General features: G+C 38.9%; 1 protein-coding gene across 2 annotated transcripts in view; it reads left to right on the top strand.

Moving 5' to 3' along the window:
- Window positions 1-17,587, top strand: part of LOC307130020 (interleukin-1 receptor accessory protein-like) — a 49,034-nt gene that overhangs the window by 15,218 nt on the left and 16,229 nt on the right. For both annotated transcript variants that reach the window (XM_079822849.1, XM_079822850.1), the window contains 5 exons: window positions 3,467-3,749; window positions 7,909-8,095; window positions 10,342-10,507; window positions 13,616-13,687; window positions 13,767-13,905. In XM_079822849.1, the coding sequence (XP_079678975.1) occupies window positions 3,467-3,749; window positions 7,909-8,095; window positions 10,342-10,507; window positions 13,616-13,687; window positions 13,767-13,905 (847 nt within the window). The remainder of the gene's footprint in view (window positions 1-3,466; window positions 3,750-7,908; window positions 8,096-10,341; window positions 10,508-13,615; window positions 13,688-13,766; window positions 13,906-17,587) is intronic.

The raw sequence follows: 17,587 nt of genomic DNA, 5'->3' as shown, positions 1-17,587 counted from the left end.
CCAGGCTGCGTCTGAAAGCGAAGTTTCGAGTCGATGACTTGACAGACGGTCGGCATTATATATGAAAACACCTCCTAGGGACGCTGGCTTTAACATCCCGTCTAATGATCCAGAACCAATTCAAGTTAGTTTTAGTGAATAATGCGCCGCCGTTCTGTTGATATCGCAGCACACTGTGTTTGAGCAATGCAGCGGCAGCGCTTTTCACCTGCAGCTGGATCAGATGTGCTTTGATATGTCATAATATTTGTGCGGGTAAAGGGCCGGTCATGGGATTATGGGCCGGCTGGACCTCTGGAAGCAGGGGTTAATTAAAAACGCTTCCCTCTGCGGGAAGGGAAATGGATTGTTTCAGAAGGGGGTCATTTATAATGCCGCGCGGGTGTGTGTGAACGCTTGTACTAAGACACTCTTAATAGGAAGACTAATCCCCTCCCAGTCGGAAAGTGACAGACCAATTACACACACCCTCCGGCCCACCGCTCACACTGTCCGTCCCACAGACGGATCCTGACATCACCTGTGTGTGTGTGTGTTTTTATGTGTGTGCGTATGGTTTGATTTGTGCATGTGCTATGAATGAGAATCTGTGCCAGTTTGATTTTGCATGGTAATTTATTTAAATAGACTTTTTGACATTAGCAGGATCAGCATTTGAACTCACACAGATCTCCTCATCTTTCATTATTTTACTGAAATTGCATGTGCATACGTTTGCATAGACTGTGTGTGTGTGCGCGAGCGAGAGAAAGAAATCGCATGCCTAGGTGTTAATTTTATATTGATGCATTAGTTGCTGATGTGTGAGTTTTAAGCTGTAATTGATTCGGCCTTTTTAATGTTTTAACTTTTACACCATGTTCATGTCATAAATTTGATAGCTCAATTACCTAATATTGATTTGCACGCAATAATGTGCATGTGTGAGTGTGTGTGTGCAAGGGTTTAAGTGTATAAGTGTGTGTTGGAGCCCATGCGGAGGGGATTTTATTGCTCAGACGTGTCGCTTTCATAGCTCAGGTCATGTAATGGGGCTCTTGGTTTTGGGGTTGCATTGGTTGTCTTCCCTTATGACCGGACACCTAAAAATTAAACTTCCTCCACCCCAGTAAAACCAATGCAATTTATTTTTCTTCAATAATATTTTTTCTTTTTAATTTTGTATTTTGAGATGATTTGATGGTATTTTGTAATATTTATGGTCTATTTTTGGTCTAAATTTTTTATTTTTTATTTTTATTTTTTATTATTGCAGTATTTCAGGTTAAAATAGAGTCCAGGGGCCCGTTCTTCGTACCTCGCTTAATACATCTAAGATGATTTGACAGATCCCAGATCTTTTAATCGTGATAACTGATCTCTGGCTAATTTGGTTCTTCAAACGAATTTGCGGATTGGATTAAAATATCTGGATTAAATGATCTAAGATCACTGCGCGTTCTTGTGTTCCCTGAAGAGGGCAGATGCATCGATACTCGAAACCATGATCAGCAATGCAGCGATTGGCTGGCGTCAAGACAGCAACGTAATGACATCATATAATTAAAAAGCCACCTGGCAAAAAAACTTGACAAATTACACAAAAAAACCCCACGAATTTCTGAACGTTTATAAGGAAACAGCCAAACGACCAAACCAACATAAAAGTTATAATACATAAATGATAAATGTTTTTTTTTTTTAACATGATTACCAATTATTTATATTCACGATTTTATACAGTATTTGTACACCCTTTACATTTTTATTTCAAATGTTGTAATTTAATTTTTAATTCAATTTGAAGCAGATTTGTAACGTGACAGTATTCAAGTTTCTTATGGGTCAAGATCAAATTATCAAATTATCCTCTCTTGCGCTGCATCAAGCCACTCCCATAATATCCGTGATCACTTAATGCACGGCTCAGATTAACTGTACAACATGTGTGTAAACCAATAAAAATAAAATTATATAAAATAATTATTCCATCACAAATAAATCGCTCAATCAAGTGGCTGTCTATAGTATTATACACAACATTATACATTCTCATATACATATACAATATAACATTTTTATATTATTATTTAAAATTATTATTATTGCCCCTGGTTCAGTAATGCACTCTTGTAATAAAGTAGCAGTGGCTGGGACAGATTTTAAGTATCACCTCAAGATGCAATCTAATCCTGTTTACATGAAATAAGCTGCTCCCGAGCAGGTTTAAGCTTACGGACCTGTTACTATAACAACAAGTCCAGGATGAGCTTCGAAGAACCAAACAATCCGAGATCATGTCAAATCGTCAACAATCAAATCCAGCTAACTGAGTTAGCGAGGTACGAAGAACGGGCCCCAGGCCTTCAAAATTATTGTTTTTGAAGGCAGATTAGCGCCCTCTTTTGGAATTATTTAAGAAATCATGCAACCATGGGTGTAATCACTAGAGGTCTCTATGGAGAATTCTCGATAGAGAATATAGTTCTCTTTTGAACACATTTAATGATTTTTTTTTTTGATGGATTTGAATATATATATATTTAAAAAATCTCAAAGACTATTTATTATATTTTTTTATATTATTTTTGTTGTTGTTGTTGTTGTTGTTGTTGTTGTTGTTGTTAGAAATGTAGATTTTTTTTTCTGTGAATTTGTGTTTTTGCAGATTTCCCATTCATTTCCTATAAATCGTTTTTTTTACGACCAGTTAGCATGCTAGAATGATGCCCTCAATTTTTGTTCTGTGTTTACATATCTAATGCTAGAAAAGTCACCAAGTTTCATATCATTCTGGTGAAGCTGTGATTTTTAAAAATTCAAAATGTGTGTGTGTGTGTGTGTGTGTGTGTGTGTGTGTGTGTGTGTGTGTGTGTGTGTGTGTGTGTGTGTGTGTGTGTGTGTGTGTGTGTGTGTGTGTGTGTGTGTGTGTGTGTGTGTGTGTGTGTGTGTGTGTGTGAGTGGATGTGTCAATATCACACTCTTGATGTTTTAGAGTGTCACCCCTTTACTGCGGTGTACTTTTTTTCAGCATTGTGGCTGATTTGTAGATTATACACACAAATATTCGGTGAATTTTTGCCGATTTCCCATTCATTTCCTATGGTCGGTCATTTATGACCGAAGACAATGAACGCTTTTTTTTTTTAACGACCAATTAGCATGCTCGAATCATGACCCCGATTTTTTTGTGTTTACATACCTAATGCTAGAAAAGTCACCAAGTTTCATATAATTCAGATGAAGCTGTGATTATTAACATTTCAAAACAGAAAATGTTCTGACCGAAGAGCACCAGAGGGTTTAATTATGATTTTTAATGCTTTGGATTTTTTGACTGGTAGCCTGAAATGTTCCTTTTGAAGACTAAAATACACACAAGTGCATCAATAGTTGTGATGAATGTGCAGCGGATGAGACACTGTTGAGATGTCTGGGGTGGTTTACTCTCTCTCTCTCTCTCTCTCTGATCTGTGTGTGTTTTCAGACGGGCCGTGTCATGACTGGGGTGTGTGGAGCGAGGGTTCGGTGCGGGTGTATGACGGAGAGGTGGCCTGGCTGTACTGTCCTCTCTTCTCTCATCCCACGCTCTACAGCTACAGCCAGACTCAGAACAGCAGCCTGTCTCTGCTGTGGTACCGACACACACACCCGCACGAGCTGGAGCAGCCCATCAACCTCAAACTGCGCACGCTGCACAAAGACCGCGAGTATCTGTGGATTCAACCGGCCGGGGCGCAGGACGCCGGACTCTACATCTGCATGCTCCGGTAAACACACTGACACACACACACAGGTTCGGAGTAATTGGTGGAATGTGTGAAAGGTTGATCATCAGGGGCCAGTTGCATAAACTAAGCCATTATGTTAAAGGGTTAGTTCACCCAAAAATGAAAATTCTGTCATTAATTACTCACCCTCATGTCGTTCGACACCCGTCAGACCTCCGTTCATCTTCTGACACAAATGAAGATATTTTAGTGTAAAGCTGATGCTGAGAAAGGCTTCAGATAGGCCTCCATTGGCATTCAGTACATTTACACTCACAAGACCCATAAAAGGCACTTAAAACGTCGTTACAAAGTCCATCTCACCACAGTGGCTCTACAATAATATTACGATGCGACGACAATAGTTTTTGTGCGCAAAAAAAATCTAAATAACACCTTTATCCAACTTGTTCTTGTCTTCCGTGTGTGTCTCCACGACGCATGCGTGAGAATATGACGCAGATCCGGCGTTCGGGAATCCATGAAATGCACACTTTAGCCCGATTTTGAGAACTACGCCGAGACCTAAAGCACGATCAATGTAGATCAACAGCTGAGATACGCGCGTCTTCCTCTGCTTGTAAACAAATCTCTTCTGGGTCATGTGTCCGAACGCCGGATCTGCGTCATATTCTCGCGCATGCGTCAGCTTTAGGAGCGTTACTGGCAGCTTTAGGAGCGTTACTGGCAGCTTTAGGAGCGTTACTGGCAGCTTTAGGAGCGTTACTGGCAGCTTTAGGAGCGTTACTGGCAGCTTTTAGGAGCGTTACTGGCAGCTTTAGGAGCGTTACTGGCAGCTTTAGGAGCGTTACTGGCAGCTTTAGGAGCGTTACTGGCAGCTTTTAGGAGCGTTACTGGCAGCTTTAGGAGCGTTACTGGCAGCTTTAGGAGAGTTACTGGCAGCTTTTAGGAGCGTTACTGGCAGCTTTAGGAGCGTTACTGGCAGCTTTAGGAGCGTTACTGGCAGCTTTAGGAGCGTTACTGGCAGCTTTAGGAGCGTGACTGGCAGCTTTTAGGAGCGTTACTGCCAGCTTTAGGAGCGTTACTGGCAGCTTTAGGAGCGTTACTGGCAGCTTTTAGGAGCGTTACTGGCAGCTTTAGGAGCGTTACTGGCAGCTTTAGGAGCGTGACTGGCAGCTTTTAGGAGCGTTACTGGCAGCTTTAGGAGCGTTACTGGCAGCTTTAGGAGCGTTACTGGCAGCTTTAGGAGCGTGACTGGCAGCTTTAGGAGCGTTACTGGCAGCTTTAGGAGCGTTACTGGCAGCTTTAGGAGCGTTACTGGCAGCTTTTAGGAGCGTTACTGGCAGCTTTTAGGAGCGTTACTGGCTGCTTTAGGAGCGTGACTGGCAGCTTTAGGAGCGTGACTGGCAGCTTTTAGGAGCGTTACTGGCAGCTTTAGGAGCGTTACTGGCAGCTTTTAGGAGCGTTACTGGCAGCTTTTAGGAGCGTTACTGGCAGCTTTAGGAGCGTTACTGGCAGCTTTAGGAGCGTTACTGGCAGCTTTAGGAGCGTTACTGGCAGCTTTAGGAGCGTTACTGGCAGCTTTTAGGAGCGTTACTGGCAGCTTTAGGAGCGTTACTGGCAGCTTTAGGAGAGTTACTGGCAGCTTTTAGGAGCGTTACTGGCAGCTTTAGGAGCGTTACTGGCAGCTTTAGGAGCGTTACTGGCAGCTTTAGGAGCGTTACTGGCAGCTTTTAGGAGCGTTACTGGCAGCTTTAGGAGCGTTACTGGCAGCTTTAGGAGCGTTACTGGCAGCTTTAGGAGCGTTACTGGCAGCTTTTAGGAGCGTTACTGGCAGCTTTAGGAGCGTGACTGGCAGCTTTAGGAGCGTGACTGGCAGCTTTTAGGAGCGTTACTGGCAGCTTTAGGAGCGTTACTGGCAGCTTTAGGAGCGTTACTGGCAGCTTTTAGGAGCGTTACTGGCAGCTTTTAGGAGCGTTACTGGCAGCTTTAGGAGCGTTACTGGCAGCTTTAGGAGCGTTACTGGCAGCTTTTAGGAGCGTTACTGGCAGCTTTTAGGAGCGTTACTGGCAGCTTTAGGAGCGTTACTGGCAGCTTTAGGAGCGTTACTGGCAGCTTTAGGAGCGTTACTGGCAGCTTTAGGAGCGTTACTGGCAGCTTTAGGAGCGTTACTGGCAGCTTTAGGAGCGTTACTGGCAGCTTTAGGAGCGTTACTGGCAGCTTTAGGAGCGTTACTGGCAGCGCCTCTGGTTACATGAACGCGTCAGCACCACATCAGTACCGACAACATGGGGATTTTTTTTGGACGATAATCGCACATACTATTCGATATTCTATAATTAAATAACTAATCGAATATTTGAAAATCGCGACCCATCCCTACTTGTAAGACTAGTCTTAATGGTTTATGCAACCGGCCCCAGGTCTTAAAGAAGTTGAGTTTGTCTGGTTTGGTCACATTATTGAAGTTGTGAATGATGTTCATGATGACTGTTGTACATATTAATAACTAGTTCCTCCTACCCTTGTAACCTAATTTTTCAATGGCATTTTATACCTTTTAACCTTCAAAAGCTGCAGTAATATATAAGAATTGTTTATCATATCACAATTCAAATGCCATGCAGTATATGTCAAAGTGATAAATGTTAAAAAAATATATAATCATAGCCTATTGTTACTTAAATGTTTCTTTTCCATCATGTTAATATAATATAATATAATATAATATAATATAATATAATATAATATAATATAATATAATATAATATAATATAATATAATATAATATAATATAATTAATATAATATGATATAGTTAATATAATAATATAATATAATTAATATAATAAATATAATATAATATAATTATTATATTAGTTATATTATATTAATTATATTATATTAAATATAATATAATATAATAAAAAAATTGAATTAATATAATAAATAATATGATATAACTAATAATATGATATAATTAATAATATAATAAATAATATAATATTATTAATATATATAATATAATAAATATAATATAATATAATTAATATAATATAATATAATTAATAATATAATATAATAATATAATATAATTAATATAATAAATATAATATAATATAATTATTATATTAGTTATATTATATGAATTATATTATATTAAATATAATATAATATAATACAAAAATAGAATTAATATAATAAATAATATGATATAACTAATAATATGATATAATTAATAATATAATAAATAATATAATATTATTAATATTATTAATATATATAATATAATAAATATAATATAATATAATTAATAAAATAAAATAAAATAAAATAAAATAAAATAAAATAAAATAAAATAAAATAAAATAAAATAAAATATATAATATAATATAATATAATATAGTATAATAAAATGTATAATATAATTAATATATAATATAATATAATTAATATAATATAATATAATATAATATAATATAATATAATATAATATAATATAATATAATATAATATAAATAGTATAATAAATATAATATAATATAATAAAATGTATAATATAATTAATATAATATAATATAATTAATATAATATAATATAGTATAATAAATATAATATAATATAATAAAATGTATAATATAATTAATATAATATAATTAATATAATATAATTAATATAATATAATATAGTATAATAAATATAATATAATATAATAAAATGTATAATATAATATAATATAATATAATACAATATAATATAATATAATATAATATAATATAATATAATATAATATAATATAATATAATATAATATAATATAAATAGTATAATAAATATAATATAATAAAATGTATAATATAATTAATATAATATAATATAATTAATATAATATAGTATAATAAATATAATATAATATAATAAAATGTATAATATAATTAATATAATATAATTAATATAATATAATATAATTAATATAATATAGTATAATAAATATAATATAATATAATAAAATGTATAATATAATTAATATAATATAATATAATACATTTAATTTGGATCTAAATAAAAACGTGGGTTTTTTTTTCATCATGTAATGATTATACAATATAATATGATATTTGGATCTAAATCTATACGTGTGTAACCAAATCTTGCATGTTATTTCATCCGTGTGTGTGTGTGTGTGTGTGTGTGTGGCAGCAACATCTCCTCGTGTGTGAAGATCGGCGTGGAGCTGGAGGTGGTTCAGCGGGACGGAGAGTGTGACCCCAGAGCTCGACCTCACCTGAACATGTCCATACCGCTCCAGAGCGGACAAACCCTCACCTGTCCTGACCTGAACACCCTCACGCTGCCCAACAGCACACACTCCGTCACCTGGTACCACGTAAGTCTGTCTGTGTGTGTGTGTGTGTGTGTGTGTGTGTGTGTGGACAAACATCTGAGACCTATTAAAAATGATACTGAAAACTCATCCAACCATTATGAAGGAAATGAATTTCTTAATCTCCAGAGTCGCACGGCTAATGAACTGAGACGTGAACGCAAGAGGCGCTCGCAGACAATCAGCATTATTCAGTTTAGAGGTTGTGCGTGAGCAGAACTATGGAAATGCAAATCGGCACGGGTGATTTGTCAGCTTATGTTATTGAAATGAGAGTTTGGCGAGTATGGTTTAGTTTTCATGAGCACCTGTGCAAATTAAATCATTGATCTCGAAAATGCAGCAAATAACAACAGACGCGAACAAAGACAAACTAGGACTCTGTATTTCCTGCGCAGGCAGTTAAAGGTCATTTCAGTCAAATGTGAGTGTTTTAACTGCATTCTCATGGTGCAATACGTATAACACACACACACATCTGTTGCTGGTGGCAGTAACAGTTACCGTACATTTAGAAATTCAGCACTTATGAGGAGTTTTATCGACGAATAATATAATATAATAAATATATTATATAATATAATTAGGGCTGTCAAACGATTAATCGCAATTAATCGCATCCAAAATAAAAGTTTGTGTTTACATAATATATGTGTGTGTACTCTGTTAATTATTATTTATATATAAATACACACACATTCATGTATATATTTAAGAAATATTTGCATGTATATACTGTATATACATTTATATAATCCATAATATATATAAATATAAATGTTTTATATATAAAAATAAAAAAAAATTCTTAAATATATACATGCTTGTGTGTGTATTTATATATAAATAATAATTAACAGAGTACTCACACATATATTATGTAAACACAAACTTTTATTTTGGATGCGATTAATCGCGATTAATCTTTTGATAGCCCTAAATATAATATAATATAATATATATAATAAATATATAATATAATATAATATAATATAATATAATATAATATAATATAATATAATATAATATAATATAATATAATATAATATAATATAATATATTATATTATATTATATTATATTATATTATATTAATTATATTATATTATAAATATACAATACAATACAATACAATACAATACAATATAATATAATATAATATATTATAATATAATAAATATACAATACAATACAATATAATATAATATAATATAATATAATAAATATACAATACAATACAATATAATAAATATAATATAATATAGTAATATAATTAATATAATATAGTAATATAATAAATATAATATAGTAATATAATATAATATAATATAATGTAATATAATGTAATATAATATAATAAATATAATACATTTAATTGGGATCTAAATATAAACATGGGGCCAAATCATGCAAGTTATTGAATCATTTTAGGGTTAGAAAAAATAATAATAAATAAAATAAAAATATTTTTTGGGATCTAAGTGATTATTATAACTAAATAATCATCTAAATCAGGGATTCCTAAACGTTTTTGTCAGCCGCAGTGTGTTTTAGTATCATTAATATACTAGTTGTATTGCATTTATTAATATTTTGAATGTATTTTTTAATTTTAAAATGAACCATTTTGTTTTGTTCTTGTAGTTTGTTGTTTCAAAATATTTATTTATTTATATTATTGTTTTAGTACTTAAACTAAATTAAAATTAGAAATGATTACTTTATAACTAACTAAAATATAATATTTAATTTAATTTAACAATCTCTTTTTTGTTAACAACACGGATCAGTTAAATCATTATTTTAATTTGAATTAACATGTTTTTATTATTATTTATTAACTCAAATCTAAAGGGTGTTCGTAAATATGATGTGAAGCAAATTGCACACCGTCAGGGGTTATTATAGTTACATAAAACAAAAAAGTATTTATCATTTTCCTTTAGTTTAACTTGATGCACTAAAATAGCAAAACATTTACAAATTTGTAAAAACTAAATGCATTCAAAAACAACAACTAATAAAAATGCACAAAAACCCTTTTAAATTCAAATCAAAACTACTTAATCAATATTTCACGTCTGTGCATTTATTTATTTGTTATGTGAAAAGCGTGTGGAGTGATTTGAGAATCATGAAACTACACAGTTTAGCTTCATTAGACCACAGAATGCCACAATCGACCAATCAGAATCAAGTATTGTAGTGTCGTCTGCCTTCACATGCATGACCTTTGACCTCTCTCTGCAGTTATGCCGGTCTGATTTTTTCATTGGAGACCGAGAGGTAAAAGGAGATGTTCTGGTGATCTACAGGATGAACGTGGCGTACGCTGGCCTCCACACGTGTGTGGTTTCATATCAGATGAACGGACGCACGCTCCAGTTCACACGCGTGATCAACGTCACGGCTGTCGGTAAGACCTTCTTATCTCCTCTTGAGCCGTGATGAGCAGAACATATGCATACATACATACACACATACATATACAGGTGCTGGTCATGTAATTAGAATATCATCAAAAAGTTGATTTATTTCACTAATTCCACTCAAAAAGTGAAACTTGTATATTATATTCATTCATTACACACAGACTGATATATTTCAAATGTTTATTTCTTTTAATTTTGATGATTATAACTGACAACTAAGGAAAATCCCAAATTCAGTATCTCAGAAAATTAGAATATTGTGAAAAGGTTGAATATTGAAGACACACTCTAATCAGCTGATTAACTCAAAACACCGGCAAAGGCCTTTAAATGGTCTCTCAGTCTAGTTCTGTGGGCTACACAATCATGAGGAAGACTGCTGACTTAACAGTTGTCCAAATTGTACAATTGACACCTTGCACAAGGAGGGCAAGACACAAAAGGTCATTGCAAAAGAGGCTGGCTGTTCACAGAGCTCTGTGTCCAAGCACATTAATAGAGGCGAAGGGAAGGAAAAGATGTGGTAGAAAAAAGTGTACAAGCAATAGGGATAACCGCACCCTGGAGAGGATTGTGAAACAAAACCCATTCAAAAATGTGGGGGAGATTCACAAAGAGTGGACTGCAGCTGGAGTCAGTGCTTCAAGAACCACTGTAGAGGGGGAACCTCTGGATTGTTCAGATAGGCCTTGAGGACTGGAGACTGCGGTAAGAGAGTAAGGGCTCGGAGAGTTTCATCCAAAAAAACTTTAATAACTTTGGGCACGTAAATACAGGTCGTGGGTGAGCAATTGGGTTGCAATACAATACACAATTACAGGGGTTTGTGTATGTAGGTATGTGTGTGTGTGTGTGTGGTCTGAAACAAAGAAAATAGTACACATTAGATAAATGATATTACAATTGTCGTTAGGATATTAAACATTTCCATACTGCCCATAAACAGACATATACATATAGGTTCAAACCAATAAACAGGTAAATAGTTGTCTGCAATTCGTTGACATTCACTATTATGATGATGTAGCATCCCAAAATGATCTTAATATGGCTTACAGAGCAACATCTGTGCATTAATATACCAACAATTCAATGTAGCACATGGCAATTTGTATATATGACGCTAGCTTTCTGACATCAATCAACAAAGAACGTCATATTGTGCAAATATACTCCCACAAAGCCAATACAACAACAACATCAGTATCATTAATATGTATACATTTTACCAAGAAATTACAAATAAACTTACTTTTCTGCATGAACGCACATAGCTTTAAAGTTGCGGAGGCTCACCGTGACCCAGCGTGTGCAGTGGATAAAGCGCCTAGTCTTAAAGGGGAAAGCGCATATTCTTAAAGGGGAAAGTGTATAGCATCAGTAAGCTGGATGTCCTCTAGTGTTATATAACTCTTAAATAATGCATCATAATTCTCATATTAACAACTATCCAAACTGTTTTACACCTGAAAGAGTGTAGTAGTAGTTCCAGTAGTCGGTACCAATACCATAAAAATGTTGCGGTAATTATTTTATTTAGCTATTTTTTTTAAATCAATGTTTATTATTTATGATGATAATCATAAGTAAATAATACATAAACATTTAAAGGCTGTATGCTGTTTAAAAGTAAACATTGTTTCTAAATGAAAGATCAAGTGAAAAATAAGCAACCATTAATAATTATATAATTAGTATTATTTATTTAATAATTATTATTACCAGTAGAGATGTATTATTATTACATAGAGACGTAGCTAAATTTACTGTAGGCTACAATCTGTAGTCAATTTCTTCACGTTAAACCAAACTTTTATTTTGACGGGTTGCCGTGAGTTGAATACCTTTGAGTGTCTGTGTTCATGATATGACAGTGGGTGCGCGTCTCAATCAGCTCCCTAGTCCCATTGACTTGTGTCCTGATCAGTGCCCTGACTACTGAACCAGGAGCTGAATGAGACGCACCCAGTTTTCTCAAATTCTTATGAAGTGACGGTTTAAGCGTTCATGTCGGCAGAGACTACAAGAGCGAGTGCGCGCGCGCGCGGCGCCCGTCATCCACACAGACGAAGAACATGAAGGAGTATTTTGCAGTTTAATATTTACAGACACGAGTATATACTCTGCTTCAGTCTGGAGCCCTGCGTTTAAATAAACACGGAAGCGACTGAACGCAGCTGCTACAGTGAGCTATTTTTAGAACAGACCCGCGGTCAACTCATGTGGTCCTTGCGGGCGACCGCTGGCACCATGTTGGTGACCCCTGGTCTGGAGGAAGAGAGGAGAGGCACACAATCCACGTTGCTTGAGGTCCAGTGTAAAGTTTCCACAGTCAGTGATGGTTTGGGGTGCCATGTCATGCGCTGGTGTTTGTCCACTGTGTTTTCTGAGGTCAGAGGTCAACGCAGCCGTATACCAGGAGGTTTTTGAGCACTTCATGCTTCCTGCTGCTGACCAACTTTATGGAGATGCAGATTTCATTTTCCAACAGGACTTGGCACCTGCACACAGTGCCACAGCAACCAGCACCTGGTTTAAGGAGCATGGTATCCCTGTTCTTAATTGGCCAGCAAACTCGCCTGACCTTAACCTTATAGAAAATCTCTGGGGTTCTGTGAAGAGGAAGATGCGATAGGCCAGACCCAACAATGCAGAAGAGCTGAAGGCCACTATCAGAGCAACCTGGACTCTCATAACACCTGAGCAGAGCCACAGACTGATCTCCTCACGCCGCATCGCTGCAGTAATTCAGGCAAAACCAGCCCCAACTAAGTATTGAGTGCTGGACATGCTCATACTTTTCATGTTCATACTTTTCATTTGGCCAAGATTTCTAAAAATCCTTTCTTTGTATTGGTCTTAAGTAATATTGGAATTTTCTGAGATACTGAATTTGGTATTTTCCTTAGTTGTCAGTTATAATCAATAAAATTAAAATAAATAAACATTTGACATTTATCAGTCTGTGTGTAATGAATTAATATAATATACAAGTTTCACTTTTTGAATGAAATTAGTGAAATAAATCAACTTTTTGATGATATTCTAATTATATGAGCAGCACCTGTATATGTGTACTCTCTGTCTCGTAGTTCCTGACATCGGCAGTAAAGTGCCGAATATTCTGAATCCGGCGCGCGATCAGATCTACACTGTGACTCTGGGTGAGCGTCTTCTCCTTGCGCTACTTTTGCCGTGTGTTCTGGGATGTGCATCAGTGAATGGTCCATGATGTCATTTCAGGAGACAAAGCGACGCTGTCCTGTCGGGTGTTTCTGCCTCACCTGTACGAGGAAAAGCAGGAGATCTGGTGGACCGTCGATAACAAAACTGTGGAGCAACTCGCCGACCCGCGATTCAGCTCACCAGAGGCCAAGACCGAGTACGTACCAGAGTTATTACAGTTCACTAGAACTAAAACCATAAACATCTTTTTGTTACTTTAACCAAAAAAACCTTTAAAGGTGCAGTGAGCGATTTCGGAGAAATGCTGTTGAAAGTAGATCGACCGAACAGCACAACACACTACAAGTGTAGGGGGAGTGTCCACTTATGATGGGGGAGGAGAGATAATGAGCCAATCTGCAGTAGGGGGTGTGTCCACTTATGATGGGGGAGGAGAGATAATGAGCCAATCAGCAGTAGGGGGAGTGTCCACTTATGATGGGGGAGGAGAGATAATGAGCCAATCTGCAGTAGGGGGTGTGTCCACTTATGATGGGGGAGGAGAGATAATGAGCCAATCTGCAGTAGGGGGAGTGTCCACTTATGATGGGGGAGGAGGGATAATGAGCCAATCTGCAGTAGGGGGTGTGTCCACTCATGATGGGGGAGGAGAGAGAGTGAGTCAATCAGCTGTAGGGGGCGTGTCCACTTATGATGAGGGAGGAGAGATAATGAGCCAATCAGCTGTAGGGGGAGTGTCCACTTATGATGAGGGAGGAGAGAGAGTGAGTCAATCAGCAGTAGGGGGAGTGTCCACTTATGATGAGGGAGGAGAGAGAGTGAGTCAATCAGCTGTAGGGGGCGTGTCCACTCATGATGGGGGAGGAGAGAGAGTGAGTCAATCAGCTGTAGGGGGCGTGTCCACTCATGATGGGGGAGGAGAGAGAGTGAGTCAATCAGCTGTAGGGGGCGTGTCCACTCATGATGGGGGAGGAGAGAGAGTGAGTCAATCTGCAGTAGGGGGTGTGTCCACTCATGATGGGGGAGGAGAGAGAGTGAGCCAATCAGCTGAAGGGGGTGTGTCCACTTATGATGGGGGAGGAGGGATAATGAGCCAATCAGCTGTAGGGGGTGTGTCCACTCATGATGGGGGAGGAGGGATAATGAGCCAATCTGCAGTAGGGGGTGTGTCCACTTATGATGGGGGAGGAGGGATAATGAGCCAATCAGCTGTAGGGGGTGTGTCCACTTATGATGGGGGAGGAGGGATAATGAGCCAATCTGCTGTAGGGGGTGTGTCCACTTATGATGGGGGAGGAGAGATAATGAGCCAATCAGCTGTAGGGGGTGTGTCCACTTATGATGGGGGAGGAGGGATAATGAGCCAATCTGCTGTAGGGGGTGTGTCCACTTATGATGGGGGAGGAGAGAGAGTGAGCCAATCAGCTGTAGGGGGCGTGTCCACTTATGATGGGGGAGGAGAGATAATGAGCCAATCTGCTGTAGGGGGTGTGTCCACTTATGATGGGGGAGGAGGGATAATGAGCCAATCTGCTGTAGGGGGTGTGTCCACTTATGATGGGGGAGGAGAGATAATGAGCCAATCTGCTGTAGGGGGTGTGTCCACTTATGATGGGGGAGGAGAGATAATGAGCCAATCAGCTGTAGGGGGTGTGTCCACTTATGATGGGGGAGGAGAGATAATGAGCCAATCTGCTGTAGGGGGTGTGTCCACTTATGATGGGGGAGGAGGGATAATGAGCCAATCTGCTGTAGGGGGTGTGTCCACTTATGATGGGGGAGGAGGGATAATGAGCCAATCTGCTGTAGGGGGTGTGTCCACTTATGATGGGGGAGGATGGATAATGAGCCAATCAGCTGTAGGGGGTGTGTCCACTTATGATGGGGGAGGAGGGATAATGAGCCAATCTGCTGTAGGGGGTGTGTCCACTTATGATGGGGGAGGAGAGATAATGAGCCAATCTGCTGTAGGGGGTGTGTCCACTTATGATGGGGGAGGAGGGATAATGAGCCAATCTGCTGTAGGGGGTGTGTCCACTTATGATGGGGGAGGAGAGATAATGAGCCAATCAGCTGTAGGGGGTGTGTCCACTTATGATGGGGGAGGAGGGATAATGAGCCAATCTGCTGTAGGGGGTGTGTCCACTTATGATGGGGGAGGAGAGAGAGTGAGCCAATCAGCTGTAGGGGGCGTGTCCACTTATGATGGGGGAGGAGAGATAATGAGCCAATCTGCTGTAGGGGGTGTGTCCACTTATGATGGGGGAGGAGGGATAATGAGCCAATCTGCTGTAGGGGGTGTGTCCACTTATGATGGGGGAGGAGAGATAATGAGCCAATCTGCTGTAGGGGGTGTGTCCACTTATGATGGGGGAGGAGAGATAATGAGCCAATCAGCTGTAGGGGGTGTGTCCACTTATGATGGGGGAGGAGAGATAATGAGCCAATCTGCTGTAGGGGGTGTGTCCACTTATGATGGGGGAGGAGGGATAATGAGCCAATCTGCTGTAGGGGGTGTGTCCACTTATGATGGGGGAGGAGGGATAATGAGCCAATCTGCTGTAGGGGGTGTGTCCACTTATGATGGGGGAGGATGGATAATGAGCCAATCAGCTGTAGGGGGTGTGTCCACTTATGATGGGGGAGGAGGGATAATGAGCCAATCTGCTGTAGGGGGTGTGTCCACTTATGATGGGGGAGGAGAGATAATGAGCCAATCTGCTGTAGGGGGTGTGTCCACTTATGATGGGGGAGGAGAGATAATGAGCCAATCTGCTGTAGGGGGTGTGTCCACTTATGATGGGGGAGGAGAGATAATGAGCCAATCAGCTGTAGGGGGTGTGTCCACTTATGATGGGGGAGGAGGGATAATGAGCCAATCTGCTGTAGGGGGTGTGTCCACTTATGATGGGGGAGGAGGGATAATGAGCCAATCTGCTGTAGGGGGTGTGTCCACTTATGATGGGGGAGGAGAGATAATGAGCCAATCTGCTGTAGGGGGAGTGTCCACTTATGATGGGGGAGGAGGGATAATGAGCCAATCTGCAGTAGGGGGAGTGTCCACTTATGATGGGGGAGGAGGGATAATGAGCCAATCTGCTGTAGGGGGTGTGTCCACTTATGATGGGGGAGGAGGGATAATGAGCCAATCTGCTGTAGGGGGTGTGTCCACTTATGATGGGGGAGGAGAGATAATGAGCCAATCTGCTGTAGGGGGTGTGTCCACTTATGATGGGGGAGGAGGGATAATGAGCCAATCTGCTGTAGGGGGTGTGTCCACTTATGATGGGGGAGGAGAGATAATGAGCCAATCTGCTGTAGGGGGAGTGTCCACTTATGATGGGGGAGGAGGGATAATGAGCCAATCTGCAGTAGGGGGAGTGTCCACTTATGATGGGGGAGGAGGGATAATGAGCCAATCTGCAGTAGGGGGAGTGTCCACTCATGATGGGGGAGGAGGGATAATGAGCCGATCTGCAGTAGGGGGAGTGTCCACTTATGATGGGGGAGGAGGGATAATGAGCCAATCTGCAGTAGGGGGAGTGTCCACTTATGATGGGGGAGGAGGGATAATGAGCCAATCTGCTGTAGGGGGTGTGTCCACTTATGATGGGGGAGGAGGGATAATGAGCCGATCTGCAGTAGGGGGAGTGTCCACTTATGATGGGGGAGGAGGGATAATGAGCCAATCTGCAGTAGGGGGAGTGTCCACTTATGATGGGGGAGGAGGGATAATGAGCCAATCTGCAGTAGGGGGAGTGTCCACTTATGATGGGGGAGGAGGGATAATGAGCCAATCTGCAGTAGGGGGAGTGTCCACTTATGATGGGGGAGGAGAGATAATGAGCCAATCTGCAGTAGGGGGTGTGTCCACTTAT

Source organism: Gobio gobio, assembly GCF_949357685.1.
Source record: "Gobio gobio genome assembly, chromosome: 8".
Lineage (NCBI taxonomy): Eukaryota > Metazoa > Chordata > Actinopteri > Cypriniformes > Gobionidae > Gobio > Gobio gobio.
Note: the sequence above shows the minus strand (reverse complement) of the source record. Positions and strands in the feature narration are given on the sequence as shown.